Source organism: Physeter macrocephalus, chromosome 15 (genome assembly GCF_002837175.3).
Source record: "Physeter macrocephalus isolate SW-GA chromosome 15, ASM283717v5, whole genome shotgun sequence".
Taxonomy (NCBI): domain Eukaryota; kingdom Metazoa; phylum Chordata; class Mammalia; order Artiodactyla; family Physeteridae; genus Physeter; species Physeter macrocephalus.
The window spans coordinates 67,477,399-67,502,042 of NC_041228.1; the positions used below are offsets into that span (position 1 = coordinate 67,477,399).

General features: G+C 37.4%; 1 protein-coding gene across 4 annotated transcripts in view; it reads right to left on the minus strand.

Annotated features, from left to right (window-relative positions):
* Positions 1-24,644, minus strand: part of PREX2 (phosphatidylinositol-3,4,5-trisphosphate dependent Rac exchange factor 2) — a 351,708-nt gene that overhangs the window by 165,219 nt on the left and 161,845 nt on the right. For 3 of the 4 annotated variants that reach the window (XM_055091338.1, XM_024126953.3, XM_055091337.1), the window contains exons 8-15: positions 21,630-21,733; positions 16,959-17,108; positions 14,136-14,280; positions 10,033-10,133; positions 8,592-8,699; positions 3,702-3,805; positions 2,945-2,994; positions 290-365 (exon numbers count right to left, since the gene is read on the minus strand). In XM_055091338.1, coding sequence (XP_054947313.1) covers positions 290-365; positions 2,945-2,994; positions 3,702-3,805; positions 8,592-8,699; positions 10,033-10,133; positions 14,136-14,280; positions 16,959-17,108; positions 21,630-21,733 — 838 coding nt within the window. The remainder of the gene's footprint in view (positions 1-289; positions 366-2,944; positions 2,995-3,701; positions 3,806-8,591; positions 8,700-10,032; positions 10,134-14,135; positions 14,281-16,958; positions 17,109-21,629; positions 21,734-24,644) is intronic. The other variant, XM_007101594.4, reaches the window with a different exon arrangement.

Consider the following 24,644-nt stretch of genomic DNA (forward strand, 5'->3'; position numbering starts at 1 on the left):
ATGGCCGCTGGGCCTGCGCGTCCGGAGCCTGTGCTCCGCAACGGGAGAGGCCACAACAGTGAGAGGCCCGCGTACCGCAAAAAAAAGAAAAAAAAAAAATTAAGTCTGGGACTCTGAAGTCAGATGATCCAGGTTCAAATCCTAACTCTGCTTCATTTTAGCTGTATGAACTTGGTCAAGTTATTTCACTGTCTCATTGGCAAGCGGGGAGTTTTAAAAAGTACCTAAATCACCTCAAAGTCTAAAGCAGCAATGAATGTAACTCAGCAACTTCTATTTGTCTATTTACCTGTGCAATTAACCAGTCTATCAGCTTGTTGGCCATAACCACAGATTTGTAGGTTCTTAAGTGGTAATCTTTATCTCTATAAAGGAAAGAGAAAGCAAAAACATTAAGCAAGAGGATAAGTAAGCACAAGGAACCATTCCATTTCGTATCAGTGTGCAACAGAGAAGTTTACTCAATATAATTTGAATCGACTGTCCCACTTATGTGTAAATAGGACAGCTTTACAAGGTGTACACACCTGAAAACTCCCTTCACCAGCTCACACCAGGAGAAGAAACCCACAAGGATACCAAAACAGGACATGTCTTCTTTCACATTTTCCTATATCCAAACTGATTGTTAATGCTATGTTACCTGGTAGTAACTTGGCTAGAAATACAATAGCTCATTAGTAAAAGAATAATAAAATAGAATTCCCTCCCTTTAAATCAAGATAGAGTCTACGAAAAATCTCCTCAAAATATGGAAAATAAAGCAACCCCCTGTATTTCTGCTCCTGAGTTCTCCAGGAAGGCAGGATTTGCCCCGGAGGATTATTCGTTAGGCTCAGCTGTAGCCAGAGACCTCAGGCCTGTCCTGAGCGAAACACCGAGAACCTCGTCATTCATTTTGTCTGATCAGAGCATGGACTCAGCCACCCTGCATCCCCAGGCAGCCCAGGGAGTCCTGGCTCTCCACAGCAGACTCTCCTTTCTGCAGACTTCCCAGTTCTGAGAAACGTTTCAAAGTCTAGTTAGATACCAACAAAGTGCTCATGATCAGAACAAGGCCCCAAGGGTGGAAGCCTATAATTCATTTACTTTGCAGGCCTGGATCAAAATGGAATGAGAAAACGACAGTCTTTTCAAAATGTCAAAAAAATCCAAACTGCAATCAACTTGGCGTGACAAATAATTACTGGCTATATTCATGGTTCTTTAGCTTCTGTCAGTAGTTTACAATTAATATTGACATCATTTCATCCACTTTCATAAAAAGCTCCCTGAAACATGATTGAAATTTCTGAGAGTTCAATAGTGAATGCACTAGTTAGCCAGTAATCAAGAGCAGATTTTTTAAAATCTTTTTAAATCTACCTCCCTATTTCTGATACCTCGTCACCCATTTCATCTTGGTTTCCATAAGTGTCAACAAGAAGGACAAGGTAGTCTTTTATAGACCACATGTGGGTCTGTGGATTCTTCACCCAAGCCATTTTTCTTTTCATAAGCTGAGTTCACACATGACTATCGTACATTCCATCTGTTTTATGGGCTTTTTTCTCGTAAATTTACCTTGGACAACTCATAAACCATTGTCATTTCTAGCCAAAGAACAATTCCTTCTTATCAGCTCTTTCAGAATGTAACTTTCTTGATAAGAAATCCCACATGGCTAAAATATATTTTCAGAACACATTTTCTCACATGTGAAACCTACATATACATACACATGTGGCATGAAAAAATTATCCAGTATCGTTTTCTATTAGTTTAGCAGAAAAAAACCTTAAGTATCCATGAGCTGTTAAGTAACCATCTTTTAGCATTACGTTATCCAACATATTTACAGAGTGCCTGTGCCAGGAATGAAGCAGAGAATCAACAAATGTTGGTTCTTTTCACCTCTTTTTACTTTGTGAAGCCTGCTTGTGAAAATGGACAGGGCATTTTCAGGAGTAATAGGTAAAATTCTGTTTTCTCCTTCAGGACCTGCAGTGTGGGCATTCCAACACTTATCAGCAACTTTTGGAATCTTTTTTTTCTAAGCTCTGCGTTTCCTTGGAATTGGAAACCAGAGTGAAAAATAGAAACACTGTCCATCAAATGTTTGGATTCTATAGCCACGACTGAAAAGCCTCTATATGCATTTTAGAAATAGTATGTCCATTTTTTTGTTCTGAAAAATATGTTTTAGTCAATAAACTCCAAATGATATCTGGCCATCTGAAATTAGTTTTACATTACATTACATCCTACCAGTTAGTGTATATCAGTGCATATTACAAAAGTACTGATGATCTCTATTAGTAATCATAACACAGAACTCAAAGTTTTCTGTTGTTTTTCTAAAGAGATAAACTGAAAATGAATCCTGATTTCTCTTTAAAAAACAAAAAGGCATCTCTTCACAAGTTAAAACATGGTACAGAAAAAAATGAGAAAATTATAATTTTTAATTCCAAATCAATTCTTAATTTTCAAGTGCAAAATTTTTTCTCTGGATAAAAGATGATTAAAAGAAAATATTGTGAAATAAAATACATATCCAAGATTTGATTATACAGTCTAATGAAAAAAATTACTATACAAGTAACCATAATGGTAAATATTTATAGTAAACAGTATTTTAAAATCCTCTACCAACCAGTCAACTATTATTTATTAAATATTAACTGAAGGTGGATCATTTCAAAATCAAGCCTGTAACTTACTATGAATTAATGGCAAATAATAATTTTAGAAATCAGAATAAAAAGAGTAGAAGAAACTGTATAATTAGAGCCTCAGGAAATTCAGAAATATTTTCAGATAAATTGTGACTTAATCTTTAAAAGTAAAATTTTCACTTTGGGAAGAAAAACAAAACAAGTTAAGTTCCAGCTTAATAATATTTATCTAATATGCAATATAAATATTTCCATTTAACCTCCCAGAACTTAGAAACTAGACTCACCTTATCACTGGAGTAAATAGACTATGAAGACGGCAATACAATCGTACGCCCTATTGTAAAACAAAAATATGTCAAAATCAAGTAAGATCACTCAAAGGACAAACCAATGAAATTTTGAATAAAATAGATTCACTGTTAACATGCTGAAATCATTACCCTAGTATTCAAATGTTACATTACATCATAAAAATAATATAACTTAAATCTTTAAAAACAGGATTAAATTGTGCTATGAATTTTTCATATACATATGACATGTACAAACACAGAGGACTTTTAAAACTATTTTCTTAAAATATAAAATTTCGAGATATAATGTAAACAGAATATAAATCTATGCAGTGGTCCATCGTACTACTTGATCATTACATGTCAATATAAATTTTGTCAAGTGTACAAAGAAAACTGATATTACATAAATTTTATGTATTTGTCTTTTTGTTAAATTTATTCAAGTATCGTGACCACTTGTTGCTACATGTGAAACAGTTTTCAACAGATATAATCTTCTGAGTTATGCAATTGCACTATTCCCTTTTAGAATTAGATAAAGAGAATAAAAACAGTGATCTAACATTCTAATTCTTATAATAGCAAGAAAAAAATCGAAAGGCTTGCTTACGTACGTCATGTAAAAATTTTCTATACTGGCAGAATTATTGTAAGTCTCTCTACAGCATTTTATCTTGTGGAAGATAAGAAGATAACGACAACGCGAATTCTTTTATTGATAAAAGGTTATGGGAGAGGTTGTTACCTTTGAAATCACATCCTGCATCTCATTTCTTGGATAAAAGGTTCCATCATCATAGCGAAATCTATATAACATCTGTTCTGGTTTGAATTGATGTTTATCCGTAACTAAGAACATAAGAACAGTATATTAAAATCCTGACAATCTAAAAACTGGCAGATAAAAAACATATTCCCAAATACTGAAACTTTTAGTTTTATCAAAAGCTTTTGTTTTCCTAACATAGTAATGCTAATCCAGTATTTTGATAGTAAGATTCATGATAAGATTTTGTTGTATAATATAGTTACAATTTCCACGTAATGACTGAAGAACTAAATTAAGGTTAGCCACATTTAGGTAGCATAGTGTATGCATCTGTGCGTGTGCGTAGTGATTTACACTTAAATAAATAGACGAGTTTGTGTTTTCTATTTCTTCACAGTGCCACAAAGTCAAACAAAAAGTGCCCTTCGAATAGCAGATACTCCAACTAGTGAGTTATAATTTGATTCTCAGCCTCAGAAGTGAAATTTAGCATTTATCTGTCTTATCCCACAGCGATCAGGTCAAGACCACACATATACCAATCTTGACCATTTATCCTGTATTTAGATCTTCAGAGTAGGTTAGATAACTTCAGTATGTAACTGATTCCAAAATTTTAACAGTTCTCTTACACTGACAAATGCTTTTCTTACACGTCACTTAATTTTTTTTTTCCTCAGTGGAAAATGAGAGTGGTCATCCTTCACTTCCATCCTTAAGATAAGATTTTCCATTCATAAAGACTCCTACTAAACTTTCTCTCAAGTTTCCTTTTTTTCTAGGTAGGCTGATTAAAAAAATAACTGTTCTAGAAAGGAAAAACCTCAAATTAAATCTCAAAGAGTTTACATTTAAATGTTTTCTTTACAGGGAATGAAAAATTTGCAGAAGAGATAATTTGTTGCAATGGGCTCTATTTTCATGATTACATAGAAGACTTTGATCTTTACTTTTTGCTAAAAATGTTGAAGGGGGAGAAAAATCTGTCAGAATTAACTCTCATGAACTACATTGGTGAATCCAGAAGAAAGCCAAGAGACTTGTAAAACACACACACACACACACACACACACACACACACGCACGCGCGCGCGCGCACACACGCGCGCGCATATGCAAAGTTTCAGCAAATTCACCCTCATCTATCCAAACCAAACGCATGGCTTGCAGCCATAAAACTGAGACAGGCGTGCTGCCAAAAAGGGATAGACAACACAACTTTTGGCATCTTTTTTCCAGATTAAGCCAAAAAGAAAAAAAAGCATATGTGAAAGAAAAATAAAATCGGAAGAAATATTTTGAAATCCTACGGCATGTTTCAAGACCAGTTATTTATTTCTCCTATGCAATCTACCTATTCCCATTTTTATCGCTTAAGATTCATTGAAATAATTTATTATATCGATGTTCCAAAATTCAAGGAAAGTTGGGCCCAAAGGTATCTTGCCACAATAAAACAAGTGGTGGTTCAACCTATTCAAAATGGAATGCTTCACTGTAAGGTAAACTCTTGTGACTTTGCTAATGAATCTTGGGCTAATCTGCAACTCTAGGCTGTTGCCTTGGAAAAAACAGTGAATAGTTCTGCATACAAATCCACTCCCCCAACTTCTCGAGCATGGAAAATGGGTTTATTAGCTGATGAGAAAGGTTGCCGAATGACATCTTTTACACAACTCTGTGATGCTGGATATTACCAGGGATGTACTGGTAAATGATGAACAGCTTGCTCTCTAGTGTTGTGGAAGAAGAAGCACTGATGTGTACCATTCGCCAGTTTCCACGGTATCAAATACTCCCACGCTGGCCAATTTCCAGCTATCAAAATAAAGTCACTGAACATAGAATGAGATGTGCAGTGACACATTATTACTTAGTATTTCCATCATACAAAAATAATAGATATAAATAACACCAAGACCATAGATAACAATAAAATGTAGTAAAATAATTAGGAAGTGATGAGTTCTAAGGATATATTACCTTTGTTTGTAATATAATTTAGGTACTGATATGTTTATATAATTTAATTTTAATAATAGCTGTGCTTAACTACAAGCTTGCAATTTTTTTAAACATTTAGTCACCAGCTCTCTAGAGCTTTGACCAGCCAACTTCAGCACACCACTGGCTATAATGAATGAGCTCTCTGAATTCCCACATAAGCATTTATAATGTAAATAATAAAGCCAGACAAGAAGAACATTATCAACATATCACAGAGAAAGCATATGCTGCCTCAACCCAAGAATTCCCAGTACAGCAAGGCTTTGCCTCTGATAAAGTTCTCAACAATATTTGCAATGTGAATAATAGCATTAACAGTCAACTTTCTTTTTTTGCTGGCTCTTTATAAAACAGATGGCTCGTTCAACTTTATTTTAGGAATTCTATTTTCACTAAAATGCAGCTGGAACCACATACTAATGAAACTAGCCTGCTTGGCTCATATTTCTTCATTCTAATAAAATTATTAATGTGAAATTGCATAATATGTCCTCTTATCCTCGGCTTGGGAGAATCTCTATCAGTTAACTTTGGACACTAAAAAAAAAAAAAAGGTTATTTCCAGCAACAAAAGTTCTGTATACCAAATCGGACATTACAACTGATCAGATCCTGATAACAGTAATAGCACAGACCACTAAAATCAAACTGTGGCCAACAGGACTTTTAATAGAGAGTACTCAGTGCTAAATTTCTCAGAAAAAGAGTTAAGTAGGTTACAAATATCATTGTTCAAAAAGATTTCAATTCTTTTAAGTTAAATAAAGTGTTCTTGAATTTGAAATTTCAGAATAAATTTTAATACAGAATTTATCTACTACTTTCTTTTCAAAATTGTATTATTGGAAAAAGGTGGTGTCTGAGGAAGGGGAGGAAAGTTGATTAGGACTGAAATTCTGATACCCATTCCAAAAAAAAAAAAATCTTATGCTGTTGAATTTTTCTCTTTTAAGTGGAGGCAATTAAAATATTTTGAGACATATGTTAACAAAATAAGTAAGGGTGGTTCTCTCTGTGATTCCTTCCAGATCTTTCAGCAGTCCTGAACTGAAAAGGTCAGACTCTAGAGTACTATGTTCATGAAGAGATTGAATAAATATTATTCCAACTCCACTTTGTACTAACTTAAAATTGACTTGAATGTGTCTGCCTAGTTATGCATGTCTTCGGGGAAAGTAACAACAGTTTTGTTATTGTAAAGTAATAGTTGTCTTCCCTTTTCAGAACCTAATTCATTAAGTAAACAAGCAACTCTTCTCATACAATTGCTGGATCACCTGTGTTGAAAGATGAAACCAAGAGTGGATGGATGACTTGAAAATAATCTTACAGCTCCTCTGAAAGGATAACCTCTCCTTGCGCCCTGACCTTTCCAGCTTTGGGACGAAAGCCTCTCTAATATCCTGTTATCTGTTACAAGGTACCTCATAGTCAAAAAGGAAAATACTGTGACAAACTTAGCATAGCTCTTTCTAAAATATAGTTGAGTAATCCCATAGAAGTACAAAAACTTACATATCCATAATTTTTTAAGCAATTTAACAGCAGCATCTATTGTTGACAGATAACTTTAAGACCATTTTTTTCTGTTATTTCTAATTCATAAAAGACTAAAGGGACTCAAATTAACAACAGAAGTCACAATAACCTCAACTGAAAACAGAAATGTTAAAAGTGATTTTTGTGACTATTATATGCTGATATCATTGTAAAACATTAACAAATATATATAATGATTACTCTGTCTTTCATATGATTTCATAGATCTTATATTGACCCAGGAGCTAAGCATCAGGGGCAGAAATTGGGTATTTTTTTACCAAATTAGTTTAACTTTTGTTTTTCCTGCATATGCATCTACAGGACATTTCTAGGCGCCTCCTGCAGCCAAGGGTGACCATATATCTGAGTTGTGCCCACGGACATGTGCACGAAAGTGATGCACAATGGGAAGGGTACAAACCCATTTAAAACAAACAAGAAACTCCACCCTTCCTTCAAGGTGACCTTTAGGAGCACTGTATTGAAGATGGCCGAGCTTCTGTCAGGCACCAAAACCCTGCATGGAGCAGGGTGCCACCACCTCATCCTCCACCACTGACTGAACTGTACATGAGTGACAAATTAGCTTCTATAATGTAAGCCACTGTATTGGGGAGGTTTATTTGTTACAGCAGCTAGTGTTAACCAATACAGTTTTCCTTCTCAATAGTCCTTGCAAAAAATTAGTTCTCCCATCCTAGTAGATTTCTGTCTTGTCTGAAAGGAAATATTCCAGCAGCTGGATTTCTTGATGGACAAGGTAAAAAGACAGGCTTAAAACTATTAGACCGTAAGAAAAAAAGGGTCGAGGGTTCATATTTACATACCTTCAAGTACCTAGCATAATATCTTACATGTAGAATGAAGGAAAGAATCAGTAAGGAAAGGAGTAAATAAAAGGTATCCATAAACAGATTTTCCCTTCCTTGCTCTATTGGTAATAAACAGACCCTGGAAGTACACAGTCTGATGGGAAAAGAATAATCACTTCTGAAGGTCAATGATTGTATATAAAACCTCTTTACATGCCACCTACTTCAGCTTTAATAGACTGCAGGATAAAACAAATACAGTCCATTCTTGTCCCAAATATATACTTGGTCATGGGGTTAGAAGAAGGGAAAGAGGAGCATAAAGAGGAAAACCATCTAGCTCAACATCTTTTCATTTTTACTTATAAGATACTGGATGACGCTTCTCAGCATACTAGATGCTAAATGGTGTTTTAATGGCATTAATGAACCAAGTACAAAATCATATACAATTTATCAACATTATCTGTTTGCTCAAAATATAATTATTCATTTATTCACTCACTCAGCAAATAATTTATTAAGCACCTATATGTGCTGGGCATTCTAGGTGTTTGCTGTATATTAACACACAAGGCTCCTGTTCTCACGGTGCTTATATTTTGACTGCAGTCTAGAGTAGGGATGGGAGATAAAGAGAGAAATATTAAACAAAGAAACAAAACAACATGATAATTTCAGAGAGTGATAAGTAGTACATGAAGAAAATTTCAAAAATTTAAAAAGTAGTTTATTGGAATAATGGGACTGGGTAGGATTCTAAAAGGCAGAGTGTGATGGAAGATGAGTCATAATACAGAGACTTTTGTCATTTCATTCACTGCTGTGTCTCCAGCACCTAGAAAGGTCACTGGCATATACTAGGAATTAATAAGCAATTGTTGATTGAGAACAGCAAGAGCAAAGATCCTAAATGGGGAGTCATCTTGGAGTGTTCAAAGAAGAGACAGAAGGTCAGGGTGGCCACAGTGTAACGAGTTAGGTACAGCACTATGAGATAACTCAGAGAGGCAGTGAGGGGCCCTATCATGTAGGGTCTTGTGGGCCATGGTTAGGTAAGATGTCTGGACTTTTCTTTAAGTTTAATGAGAAGCTAGTAGATGCTTGTAAGCAGGAGAATGCCTGAATCTTATATATGTCTTAAAAGGTCTCTTCAGCCATTACCTGGGGAGTGGTCTATGGGGATGGAGGACAAATGTGGAAGCAAGGACAGACAAGGTGGTGACTGGGAAGAAGGTAGAGATCCTGGAAGGGAGAGAGGTGGTCTGATTAGAGACCTGTTTGGTGGTAGGGCTTACAGGGCTTGATGGCATGAAGGAGAAAAAGGAATGCCAGGGGATTCCTATCTGGGTAGATGGTGGTACATTATATTGGCAGCGTCTGCTGTGGTGGGGAAAAATTTGGAGGATTTAGTTTGTTTTCACCTAATTTAGAAAAAAAAAAATGAACATCAAAATTTAGAAAAAAAATTTAGAAATTTTTATTTAGAAAAAAAAATGAACTCACTCTAATTTAGAAAAAAATAATTTAGAAAAAAAATGAACATCAAAACACCACAGCCAAATATCCATATTTATTCATAGTTCCCTGCCTTTTTCTCCTCTCCCACATTTTGCATTAGAAATCCTTCAAGCTTTTATTCTTAGTCCCATGATCACTGCTTTCTTGCATCCCAAATACTCTAGTTAGAACTCGCCGTTCCTTCCTCTTCAGTCCCACATCACTAACCTGGAATTTTGTGTTGGAATTGTCCGTTTCAAGTTAAATATATCACCATAAACCTATACTCCCTGAAACAATATTCTATATAGATGAGGTACTCAAAGATGTTGGAACAAACATAAGCATCCTATAATGTGGAGAAGTATTATAAACTAAACTGATCAATGCAATGAAGATACATGTAATTTGTGGATAAATAAATAGGTGATTAATAAAATGATTACCATGGTGGATGATTCCATTTTCTAACAATGCTTGTCCCAAGTGAACACCTTCCTCAGGCCTGTGAATCTCTCCAATTTCCAACAGCCATGACACAAATTCACTGCAACAGAAATCCAATGAAGAAGTTAAATCATTAATTTTTTTCCCCCAGGAAGTCTATCCTTACCATGCATTTATCAAGCAGCTATGAAAGGAGTCTCAAAATATAAAGGAATGCTTGCAGTGCATTTCACATACACTTTTTTGACATATGTAAGGCCCACAGATATAAATTGGACTCTATTCTAGAAAACTCATGTCCATACATTCAGACTTACCTAAGCTATACTTAGTAACTATTCAACTTATTTAGACCTTTAGTAAACACAAAGAGAAAATGCTAAAGTAGCTTTAACTATAGGTTATTATGCACATAAAAGCAAATTTGGGACGAAACAGAAACAAGAGATCCTAAAGACAGCTAAACGACAGAACTAGATAGAGTAATAATGACTTAATGTAAGACATAAACTGTCATGAAAGTAGCTTTCCAGGCACAAAGAACCAGTGGGTTTGAAACTCCAAGAGGGCAGACAAAATTAAACTGCATGCCCTGTATGGTAGACAGACTTCTAAAGATGTTCTCCCACCCCCCTATCAGGAATCCTACCCCTTGGTTTGTCAATCAAATTCTAATCTAGGTAGCCCTGTGAACGGATTGGCATATGTAATTAAAATCCCATGTCAGTTGTCCTTAAAATATGGAAATTATCCACATGGGCCTGACCTGATCAGTTGAGCCCTTTGAAGCAGTGTTTTCTCAGGCTGGTGGCACAAGAGGAAGTGAGAACAAGTAAAAGCACAGGAAAGATTCAATGTGCCACTGCTGGCTTTGCAGCAAGAGGGGGGTCATATGCCAAGGAATATAGACAACCTCTAACGGAGAGCAGCCCTGGCCAATGGCCAGCATGGAGACGGGGGCCTCACGCTTACAACTACAAACGATTAAGTTCTGCCAACAACCTGAATGTGCTGGAAAGTGGATCCTTCCTCAAACGCTCAAGATAAGAGCCCAGCCCCTGCTCTGCCAACACCATGATTTTGCCCTTGTGGGACCCTTAGCACAGAACCCGGTCTAACTCACCTGGACTTCTTTTTTTTTTCTCTTCTTTTTTTTTTTTTTTTTTTTTTTTTTTTTTTTGTGGTATGCGGGCCTCCCCCTGCTGTGGCCTCTCCCGTTGCGGAGCACAGGCTCCGGACGCGCAGGCCCAGCGGCCATGGCTCACGGGCCCAGCCGCTCCGCGGCACGTGGGATCCTCCCAGACAGGGGCGCGAACCCGGTTCCCCTGCATCGGCAGGCGGACGCGCAACCACTGCGCCACCAGGGAAGCCCCACCTGGACTTCTGACCTACAGAAATACAGGCTAACACATGGGCATTGTTTTTAAGTCACTAAATATATGGTAATTTGTTTTGCAGCAACAGAAAACTGATACACACCAAAAGACATAGAAAAGTCTGACTACCTTGTTTTCAAATTTTTAAATTACTTGGTAAATTCATTGTTATATCTAAACTGTCGTCCATAAGGAATACTCCAACACGAACCCAACCGTCAGAACTATCTATCGCACACATCTGCTGTGGCTGAGAAAGGCCACTGAGGACCACAGCTCACATCTTTCAGCATTTCGGGAGAGGATGGGGGGCCCCAGCATCTCAGACAAGAGAGGTGATGTTTTGTAACACTTAGGAGAGCTTCAGCTCAGTACCAATTTTTTTTTTTTATGGCCATGTGGCATCATTAAGAGAACACTAAATACAGAGACTTATTCCAATAAAATATTTAATCATGCTCATGTTTAAAAAGCTAACATTCGAACTCTTACATTAACTAATGAATATATTTTAGAATGGTTTTATTTTCTGCACAGAGGCCAGAGAAGCAAAGCTACGGAAAGTGTCAGGAAATTACTTTTCCATTTATTTCAAAACTAAGAGCAACACATATGGTAAAGCCAAATAACCAAGGGATACGGAAATTCAAAAAAGGATGTCTAGTCTACAATGCACATTTTAAGGCAGAAGAAGTTGTTAAAGTTCTTTATATGCTTCTATTAAATAAGAACCATCCAAAAGAAAGAAAATAAAAGTAAAGTAGAATATAGCATAGCGGTTAAGATCATGTACTTTGCAATAAAACAACCTGGATTCAAATCCTGTTTCTGCCTCTACCAGCTGCGTGATGTTGGGTTAGTAAATTTAGCTCTCTAAGCCTCAGGTTTTTTCCTCAATGACATAGAATTAATAAGACTATCAACCCCATAGTGCTGTCCTGGAGTTAAACAAAATAGTGTGGGTAAAGGGTTAATAAAAACCCCTTCTCCTTCCATAAGGACACATTTGACCCTGCGTTAGCTTTCTAGCTCTGCTTCCCTAGAAACCTGATGAAGGTCAGGCGTCAGCTGTGTAACTAGGCAGCACTGCTTGTGGTAAAAATGGCTCCTGAGGGCTCAACTCCATACTTATATGGTGAGAAGCCATAGCCTGGTGTGACTCTCTTGTAAGTGGGCACGTGACCTGGGGACCCTGGAAGTTATGCCCACGAAGTTGTTACGAGAAAGAGCGTCTTCTTTGCAACACGGGACTTAGAAACCAGGAGGGGCTCCCAGCTGCTCTTCCCCTTGCACAGCAAGCTTCACTTGGGGCACAGCCAACACAAGCAACTCTAGCTTGCTGGCAGCTGTGTGTCCTGCTGGGAGGACCACCCCACTGAAGAAGAGGCCCCCTGCTGCCCTGAAAGCACTGGGTTTCCCGGCCTGTATTCTAACGGGGTTGGGATTGGTGTGGCCTACGGTGAGCTTGTGTGCCTGCATAACTAGTTAAGAAGAGATGCTAAAATATAATGAAAACTGCTGTAGGTTACATATGAAAGTTAAGAGAGTAAATCCTAAGAGTCAGCACAGGGAAAAAAATGCTTTTCTATTTCTTTAACTTTGTATCTAAATGAGATAATGGATGTTCACTACAGTTACTGGGGTAAACCTTTCATGACGTGTGCAAGTCAAATCACTATGCTACACACCTTAAACTTACACAGTGCTGTATGTCAACTGTATCTCAGTAAAACTGGAAGAAAAGAAAAAAAACAAGACATTCTGGTAGGTATCACAGGTAAGCACTACACTCATTTCCATTGTTAGAGAGGAAAGAGAAATTTAACTCTCCCCAATCTCTCAGCAAGCCAGTGGCAGGACCAGACTTGAGCGGGAACCGTCTGATTGTGTAGTCTGGCCTATGAACTACCTCTCCAGTCTACTTTTATAGCGTTGACACTGGCATTTACTAGCTGTATGAACGTGGGCTAGCCACACTCCCTGATCACTAGTTTCTGAATCTTTAAAAAATATAAGGTTTTTAACTCCTAAGTATGTATTGGAGGATTGGAAATACTTATCGGAAGAAGCCAGCACAAAGCCTGCCCTAAGCAGAGCTACCTGAAGGCATCCCCCCTGCCCTCCAGCTCCGCCTGCTTAACCCACCAGGGATTCCCACTTGCAGCCGTGCAGTCGGCGACAGAAACCAAAGGACATACAATCAATCTGCTCTGGGCTGAACAACCAAGCGACCTCCTTGCCTGTTCCTCTGTGCCTGGCCCCTCGCGTGACCCACTTTTTCAGACTCTCCATCTATATCCCTTCATCCTTAGTCCAGTTGTCTAAATTCTGAATTAATTGGTAGTGTAGACTGTGTGTCCTTCAGTGTAACTGACTCTCGGGCCCTGTATTCATGTCCTTGCCGGACTCTGTCCCTACAGACAAACCCGCCGGCCCGCCTGCCCCTGCCTGACCCCAACCTCTGCTTCACCCCTGAAACACAGTATATCAGAAATTACTGAAGTCATGGATGAATGGATGAATGCCTTAACTTTTCTGGTCAGGATTCCTGGCTCTATGTCCACTGCCTCATCCCACTATGGCCCAGGAAATGCTGATAGTAAAGAAAGATTCAAAAACACTTAGGAGAATATTTTTTTAGAGAAAAATGAGTAACTACAAGAAAGTTAACACACGAGATCACGAAAATATGAAAGAAATACATGCATCCAGACTACCAACCCTACCTTCCAAGAAAGCATTTAGGGAACGTAGTCAGTTTTCTTTTTCTGTCTTTGATCAGATTTCCTTGTTTGCACATCATTTTATAAAGTTTCTCACCCTGTTCAGAGATCATTACCCAGGTGTCTTGCTCCATTCCTAATTTTAAACCTATCGAAAATGAAACACAGGACAGGTAACTGAAAAAGTCTCTTCATTCGTTCATGCCTTCGTTAAACAAACATTCATTGTGTGCCTACCACGTGCTGGAGGCTGTGGATACAGAGCTCCTATGATAGGGCCCTGGTTGTCAAGAAGCTCATGGGGTACCAGGGAGACAGTCAAGGCAAGATGCCCGGGGCCATAAGGCACCTTTGGGCAAACTGTGCCCCAGAAGCACACAGTTTGGCCAGTGGAGGAAGAGCAGCTGTATCTCAGACGCTACTGAATCCCTTCTGTAAGGACTAGATCAGCACAGCTGGACACGGTGGCCCTGGAGACAGCCTTAGAGGGAAAACTGTGCTACAGCAGAGACATATTCAGAGAACTTCGCCTCTATCTGAGAAACAATAGGAAAAGTTTCACAGAAGGGCTGTGTTTGAATGCATGGGTATGAAGAGGCTTTCCAGAGAAAGAAAGTATTCACGAGGGCCTCTGAGGGAAGCAGCACGGAGCCTTGGGTTTCAGGTGACAGGACAGGAGGTGGATGGAGGGGTGAGCAGGGTCCATACTCAACTGCAGTCTCAGCGTATTTCATTCCTTCGGTACTGGGAGAACATCTATGTGTTTTAACCAGAGGGAGGGGGAAGGCAGAGAAATGAAGGAAAGGAAGTTTTGTTGCTTTGGAAACAAAGCTCAGAGGACAGTGTAGGGAACAAACTGAAAGCGGGAGGGTTTAAAAAGAGGGAGACAATTAGGAGGGACCCGCCAAAGTTCAGGTAAGCTCAAGTCTCTGTAAACAATAGCAGGTTTGGATGTTCAGGTGGAGCCCAGGGGTCAGCTGACGAAGTGAGCATGGAGCTCCAGAGAGAAGACAGGGCTGGACATAAAGACTGAGAACCTGGCAGCGCAGAGTGGAAGTTAATCTGATGGGAAGAGACAACGCAGAGCAGGCAAGGAAGTTTAGAGGTGACCAGTGCCAAAGGGGAAATCCTGGGAACACTGACAATCAGCAAATGGGACTGATGAAGAACTGTGGCAGAAGAAGAAGAAATTCTTGGATTATTTTTAGTCTTCTAGCTACTAAATTCCTTACTAAAATTTTATTCTTTACTATGGAGAAGCCATTAACATTGGTCAGTAATAGTGAATAAGAATAGAGCCTGTTAACATAAGCAGAGTTACAGAATGTCCTTTCTTTCTTCCTTTTTTTTCTTTTCTTTCTTTTTTTTTTTGGTCTTAGGGGTATTTATATGCATAGCCATTCTGAGAAGAGTTGAGGTTCAACTTGATGAAATTCAATTTACCTTCTAAATGATTTGTTATGCTATTTGAATTGACTGCTAGATTCAACAAAACTTAAAGAGGCAATTATGCATTCATGACCTCTGTTTTAAATTTTTCTGTCTGGCTCTTCATCTAAGATCAATCAAAGGAGTAAGTATTTTTAAATGTTTTGGAGATACTTATAAAAAGGTATGCTATGAATATTTTAATCAAGGTAGAAACTCTCTACACCCTTCATGGGGAAATACCTAAAGATGGAGGAAGCAGCTCTTTGTGTTCCAAAATTTCGTCACCAATGAGATATTTTATATCTAGATCTCTGAGAAAAGGAATAAACACCGTCACGTTTCTCATCAATTATTTGGTAAAGAAAATAGTAGTTATACAAGCATTTCTATTTCCTAGCTGAATTACAGAAATACGAGTACTTGCAGATAAACTTCATACAACTGAGTATCACCAGACCAAATACTGTTTACAAACCTTGATAAAAACATGAAGTGAATTTGAGCTAGGCCTCCTTGTGTGAACAAGCTCCTTACTGAGTCACATTACATTCAGTGGCATTGTAACAATATTAAAAAGCTAATATTCATCCAAATTGCCTTATTTTATAATTAGAATACCAAAATATGTGGCCTAGGAATTTTCAGTGTACTGTTAAATATACAGGGAGCAATTGTTGCAGGCCCCACAGCACTGCATTATATTATTAAAGCATGTTTCTTAAAGGAAAACTCCATAATGATGCTTTAGAAATGGCAAGAATAAAGTGCAAAGAAAACGGAACCAATTTTAAAGCAGGTGAAACTATTTGCTGTAAATTGAATATCTGTGTGCCCCCAAATTCCATATGTTGAATCCTAATGCCCAATGTGATGGCATTAGGAGGTAGGGTCTTTGGGGATTAGCTCATGAGGGTGGAGTCCTCATGAATGGGATTAGTGCCCTTATTAAGGAGACCCCAGAGAGCTTTCATCCCTTCTGCTAAGTGAGGACACAGTGAGAAGATGGCCATCCATGAACCAGGAAACAGCCCTCACTGGATACTGAATTTTGGCCTTCCCAGCCTCCAGAACTGTGAGAAATGAATTTCTGTTGTTTATAAGCCACCCAGTCTAGGGTAATCTGTTACAGTAGCCTCAGTAGACTAAGACACTATTTAAAAGACACCGCTAGCCACTATATAATTATTTTGCTAACTATATAAGGTTTTCTTTTACTTTATTTCAGTAACAACATTGGAAGTATTCAAAAAGTATTTTAGCCTGGCCTTACGTCACATAGTTAATCTAAGTGAACGTCAGACACCATCTACTTTCTCATAACTTTTGCCCATTTTCTGCTTTCTTGTTAAATCCGAACCTTCACAAAGTATAATAATGCCCAATTCATACACCCACCTTTCCGCCGTTCTCTTTCCTTCAAAATAGCTTCAAACCATTCATGTTTCTCTTCAGGTGTTTTTGCCATACACACAAACCATTTATTTTTGGCTGTGTTATGTATCTTCCACCCATTAACAACAATGTGTCCACTGCTGTGGAAGTCAGCTGAAAATTAATAGATAAAGGTGAATGAACAGATATAATATATATTCGAGTAATGCAATCACTCAAAAAAGGTCCAAAACCACTGAATTCTTCAAAATACCTTTGCTTTATATATGTGTATTGAAGACCATACAAATTTTAAAAATTGAAGAAACATTTATATATTAAATACAGTCAGACCTCAATAATGCAACATTTCTAACTCACAACATTAATATATTACAGGAAATTAACCACCCAAACTCATTAACATTCCTTTCCTCAATGTCCAAAAATATTGTTCAAGTTCCTAAAGCAATAAAACTTTTTTTTAAGATTTTTTTTAATGTGGACCATTTCAAAAGTCCACATAAAAAGAATTTATTGAATTTGTTACAATACTGCTTCTGTTTTATGAAAGAAAAAATTCTTCTTTGAGTGTGAATTCACATTTAATTGTCTTTTTTCTAGATCTCACCATAATTTTGGCTAAACTGACATCCTGGATTTGAAAATGTCATCAGCAAACCCTTTCTGGCAGCTCCCTACCTAACGGCAGGCAGAGAATAGACATTAAGTAACCAGCCTTTACTGGCATGAGAGTAAAGCAAAGATTTCAAGACAGAAATACATACGACAAATGCCTGAATCAGCATCTGCATCAATTAAAGTGACATCTTCCATTGTCTCCCCCAAGAGACACTAAGAAGCTATGGTGGATTATAGGAGGTAAGCCACAGAACATAAAAGGTCGTGGCACTACACCTGTTTTTATTTGTTTGTTTCTTTTGATCTATTTTATTTGCTAAGTTCTGAGTAGAGGAAGAAATGGTTTGGTACTCATTCTCCCAAAATCTGGTTCTCATAGTCTTTTAGCTCCAAAATCACCATAAATTATCTGTGAACAGAATGTTCCAAAAATGCATTATCGAATGATTCTGTCTAGGTGGGGGACAGGGCTACTTTAAAAATTCCAGGTTACATTTAAGCCAGGATAGGATTATATTATATATATCATATATTAGTTAGATATTCTTTTAGCCATAATCTCATGAATACTCAAAAACAATTTCTGTTAATACGGAGATTTAACCTGACAGAGGATTTTCCCTTTTAAAGAAATTACCATCTGTTTTTAAAAGGAATTTTTGTACTTTTCTTCTTACCTTTACATATTTAATTCATATTCACAATGCATACAAAATAGCAGAACCTAATAATACATGTCAGATAAGCATCATTGGAATTAGTAAGGTAATAAAAATTATTATTGTAGTTCCTAATCAGACCACCATCCCTCCTTAATATCTATAAAAATAACCAATTGAGAATTTAGGATAAATTGCTGGAAAAAAAGATCAAATTATACGTGTTTCCACACCTCCCTCCCGCAAACTGTCACCTTACAAGGCCAGTATCACAAACAAGAACAAGCTCTTCAGATTCTCTCCCCTCTTCGAAAACCAGGCAAAGATTGCTAAATGAACCGTAGCACTGCAGCTTAAAAGATCCCACATTCCCACTAGCGTTATTACCCCTTTACCCATACTGTAGACAAAGAAAACCACAAGAGCCACATGCAGAGCCTGCAGTAATAAAACATCAGACTTACTTTAAAATGAGCATAATGTATTCCGCCCACAGAACATAGGGGAACTCAAGTTCAAGTGCCAAACTCACCAGAGTGATGCTTCTGACCTTGTAGAGTATGTGCCCTGGGCAAGCCACCCCTGTAACCTTCCTTTTCTCCTGGGATTACTTGAGCCTGGCACTGCCCTCTTCACACCCCGCTGACTTTTCCTCCAATATTTTTCATTAGCAGCCATTTCTTAGCTCAAACGCCTTTGGTAGCTCACCACTGAATCCAGTCAACACATGTAGGCTTGCTTTAGAGATTCTCCCTAGACCGACTCCACCCTACTAGCCAACTCCATTTCCCACTACGTTCCAATGTGTTCCCACCACTCTTCTTGTCTGCTGCTTTCCTTCTTGTCCTGAGAATATTCATGTGTCCCCCAAGCCAAGGCTCTTATCAAGCTATCCTGCTCTACTCTCTGCCTCATGGACACTTACTTCTCTTTAATAGGTACCCACATATTCCAGGAAGCCTTGCCTGACCACTCCAGCCTGTGCATTCAAACTTCCCTTGGAGGGGCTTCCCTGGTGGCGCAGTGGTTGCGCGTCCGCCTGCCGATGCAGGGGAATTGGGTTCGCGCCCCGGTCTGGGAGGATCCCACATGCCGCGGAGCGGCTGGGCCCGTGAGCCATGGCCGCTGAGCCTGCGCGTCCGGAGCCTGTGCTCCGCAACGGGAGAGGCCACAACAGAGGGAGGCCCGCATACCACAAAAAAAAAAAACAAAAAAAAAACTTCCCTTGGAAACTGTACAACTGAAGTCAGAACCAGCATGTGATTGCACATGGCTACTGTTTCATGTACACAGAGCAAGATCATTAGCTGACTATAACATCTACTATCTCAAATAACAGATTAATGGCTGTATCAATATAAGGTTTTCAAAGAACAGCTGTGTCACCTAATAATTTACAATGAAAGGATAATGTTCCTTTTTAACATTTATGTGCTAGCTGTTTTCTATCATGACAATTTTAAAAATCATAAGCAATTTAAAACACGTATACACACATGTGTATATATATGTATGCACACACATATATGTAATACATACAGCAGACCTCAAAATGTAGTATGAGTATTTTGTAATGATATCATAGATACTAAATTATCAATGTTGTACAAAATAAGCAATTTATTTTTATTTATTTCAAGACTTAGTGATATATAAACAGCTTCATAATTTTAATCATAGTACCTATCTCAATATCTTCATTTAACAAATAAGAATTAAACTTATCTATAAAGAACACCCTCATTAAAGATCACAGAAAAGTCCAACAATGCCTTTCCTTAAGTAGGAATTTTAAAATATTTTTTGAATGAAAGAACAAATAATCTATTCATTGCCAGTAAACACAGAAATCTGTAAGTTTCAATGGAATTAAAATATTAATTTTATAGGAAGTGTCAAGAAGAAATGGAATTAAAACTGTCATTCATTAAGTGTGGAATATCCAAGTTCAATAGTCTCTAGTCACTGACTTTTAAAAAAAAAAAGAAAAATCCAAGAGGCAGCCCTGAACAAGTCACTATTTTGAAGCTAACCAGTTTGCAAATTCCTTACTCTTAATTCTGCAAAGCTTTATACAATGAGATGGGGTTTTTCCAAAACTGATACAACTAACTATAAATCTCATGGAACAGTCTGGTATCCTTTCAATAACTTGCATTTTAATAAGATGAACAATAGCCAAGTATTGTATTGTTAGGCTAGAAAACAGAAGAAACTGACAGAATATATTATTTAGGACATCAAGAAATTGGTGTCTAAATAATGTATTTAACCTGAATTCTGGCGATCAACAGTGGGAATGCATACATTTCTAAGAGAAATTTTTAAAATTACAATACACTCACGTTATAAGTATTTAATGTTGAGAAAATTATTTTTTAGAATAAATGTTTGATTTTGTCAAACAATTAAAGAACATTTTTCTGGCATCCAAAATAACATATGACATTATTTATGGGGAAAAAAATGTTTCTAATTTTTTCTTTTAAAACTCTAAAAAGTAGCTTCTCCATTGACCTTTTTAAGCTCCCAAAACACTGCCTTAAATTAATAACACTGAAAACTTAAGTGTATCAGAAAACAGCTATTATATCCTCGGTACTCTTTTCAACATTGTAAAGTTATGCCACTTTTTTTTTTTTTTTTTGCGGTACGCGGGCCTCTCACTGTTGTGGCCTCTCCCGTTGCGGAGCACAGGCTCCGGACGCGCAGGCTCAGCGGCCATGGCTCACGGGCCCAGCCGCTCCATGGCATGTGGGATCTTCCCGGACCGGGGCACGAACCCGTGTCCCCTGCATCGGCAGGCAGACTCTCAACCACTGCGCCACCAGGGAAGCCCAAGAATTTCCATCTTATCCAATTCAAATTTGACTACTGTATTGCAGTTTATGGTTTGTCCAACACTGCACTACAGACCACATTTTCTAGAGGTCAAACATTCTCGCCCTCTGTCCAACCACACAAATAAACTAGTTGTCAGGACAGAATACAAATGATCTGGTGCTACTTTTTGAATGGCTTTCCAAGTCTGTACCATGAAAAGTAATTCTAGGAGGTTCAATGCTTTCCTACTATAGCTCTTAAGCTGGACAATTTTAATAGCATCACGATCAAAAAAATATGTACATTATGGACATTACTACTATTTTATGACACTCCCAGCTATTTTTGTATCTCTGTGTTTAATGCTAGGGTTTAACATGTTTCAGCCGAATATAATTTTCCATTTTATAAGAGTCCTCCTCTCCCTTATCTTGCCTTTTTCCTGTGACTATTCTACCTAACAAAGTATTTCTAAGCTGAAATTCACTGCAAATGAATTATTCAAGTGAAAAGTCTGTCTTACAAGGGAGTTTATTATTGGCATTCCATTTTAAATCTACCAGTCACTTACCTGTGCCATCATCCACATTCTCCACTTCCATCACCTCTGTATTGATCCGGCCACGAAAAACGTACCTATGTCCATCGGTAGATGCTTTGCTATTCTTCAACCGTCTTACAAGTGAATGAAATCACAAAAACTTGGTTACTAAACTTAATGCAAAACAGTGTTAAAGCAATAATTCTTTGAAAAAGAGATACCAATTCAGTCAATAATATCAAATGTTAGGCTCTTGGTATTTTTTACTTGTGTCCTCCCATTCCTAACAGCACAGGTTGCTCTATAAGATGTAACTTGTGTGCTATTTTTTTAAATAAACTGAAGCTGTAGGCTAAGGACAACATACAGGTAGGAGGATAAATATGTACTTTTGCCCAATATATGACATCAAAGATGCCTAATCAAACTGACAGACACTAAAAGTTGGTTATTTACAATTTCATTTGACTGATTTCACCTTCATTTCTCATTTTTCAGTAACCAACTGGTAATTCCCATTTTTTCAATCCCTGGTGAAATTCAGTTAATACATATTTATGATCCTTCTTCAAAGAAATTTGACTGTGCTGGAGGTTATTAAGCATTATCTGGCCATAAAATATTTCCCTATATTGTTTTTATGATATGATAACTGTATACTTGAGGGATAAGTCTCTCAATACATTTATAATCCTTCATAAAGATCTTATTTGTTTTTAAAATAGTCCAAAACATTTCAAAATTTTGTGTATGGTACCAGCCTTTAATCTTAAAACCTATGCAACACAAAGTAAAAAAAAGAAATCCAGGTTTACAGATAAACATCTGTAATCATGAATTAGGCAGTTATGCGTATTTATACTTGAATCATTGAACACTCGGGGATAGTGTTTTCAAAACTGGGTTTCTTAAATATATTAAATTAAAGAGGAAAGATTCTAAGAAATAATTCAAGAAGATTAAGTAATACCTAGTCATTCAAGAGACTTCAGTTGACCTGAACTATTCAATTTGACTCATTGACAAAAGTCTGCTAACAATTGAATATACTGAAATAATTATTAATGTATTGTGTGACACAGACACACCGAGCAAAAGTTAAGATGTCCAGTACACTAATGCAGTGCTCCCTTCCCTCCTCTCCTTTGCATGTGGCACCTGCCCTGGAGTGGAAGAGGAAGGTGAAGGGAGGGGATTCTCAAGGTGCTATCATGCTCCCCGAGTTCCTTTAGAAAAGAGAGCATATTCCAGCTTACATGTCCTAAACCCTCATCAAAACTTCATAATCCTTCATCACCACTAAACAAAACTAAATTGATTAATCTGACTGACGGTCTGCCAGCCCCAGGCCTTCACCATCCTGCACGCCCATGTTCATTTTGAAAGCAGCCTCTAAATGTCCTTTGTAGAACGCCTAAATAACTGCTTTAAATTAAGGATTCAGGCCAGGTAGCTATGAAAGTTGGCATCGTTGGAGGCCAAAGAGAGAAGAATGCAGAGTAGAATAACATGTAGGCAACTGCACTGTCTCTCAGGGAGGAAACAGTGTCATGGCGTCTTGCAAACAAGAATTTCTTATAAGTTGGTACATCATACTTAAAATCAGTCATATTTTTCAAAGCTTAATATCCTCAACAGCAGTTTTAGTCACAGGCAAATAATTATGGCATGTTTATATATATTTTTATATATTATAATCAATATATATATATGTATACACACACACACACTACACAATCTATCTTTGGGTCCTATTTTCCAAAGCATTAATTTTCTTTGTGATCTTGCTGTGATCTCTGTCCACGTTTTTTATATTTTTCTTGCCCTGTAGATATTAATACTCAAAATGAAATCCCAGTTAAGTGTCTGACCAATACTGTAACACTTAGCTTAAATAAAGAGATCTTTGGTCCCTTCAGAAAATGACCCTATTGAAGTATCAAAATTGAAAAACCTTTGGTTTCAAAATAATTTTGCTCTATATTGTAGTGTTGAGTATTTGCATAACTTGATTCTGTGACTTCCCTCCTGATGAATTTTAATGGTCACCAGGATATGTGTACAGTAATGTCGCAATAGCAGAAAAACTGGAAACAACCCTAAAGTCCATTGACAGGAGAATGAATAATTAAATTGCGATATATTCAACCAATGAAATCTTTTTGTTTTCCCTTGGCCGCACTGTGCAGCACGTGGGATCTTAGCTCCCCGACCAAGGATTGACCCCGTGCCTGCTACATTGGAAGGTGGAGTCTTAACCAATGGACTGCCAGGGAAGTCCCTCAACCAATGAACTCTTATGCAGCAGTTAAATGAATAACTTATTGCTACACACAGGGATATACAGTTTACAAACTAGTTTACAAACCATATTGTATACAAAATGTAAACTGCAGAAGACAATACACTGTGATACTATCTTACAAATATCATAAACAAGCCACAGGAAGCAATATCATGTTATATGTATCTAATATCACACAATAAATTGTTTTTAAACTAGTTTCTCCTAAAATGAATAGCATCAGAAATATCCAGAGTTGGGGTGCCTAATCCAGCACTCTGCTCTTTAAAGAATGTAGCTGTAGAATTAAAGTAAAATCACTGGTCCCTGGCTCCTATAATTACAAAATTATGGAAGTTTCAGAAAAGATTCAGTTTAGTCATATTCTCTGAAAGATCTTTAGAGCTTAGAAAGTATATGGTAACGGAGATGAAGTATTCTAAAATGAATGAAACAGATGGTATATTCACACCATTCCAATTCAGGAAGGGAATGGACATATAGGTTTATTTAGTGATTTCCATTTTTAATCACTATGTATTTGGTCCACATTGATTATACATACTTTAAGGCTATTTGCTAAACTGCATGATTTTAATTTTGTAAAACTTTTCCTATTGCTTACTTTATTTAACAATTACAGCTATGAGACCATGAAGGTTCACGTCATTTGTACACTGTTAATTTTGCAAAAGCTTTGGCCTTGGGGGCAGGCATATATATAAGGATGAGATAACTCTAATGAAGAAAAGATCTCATTC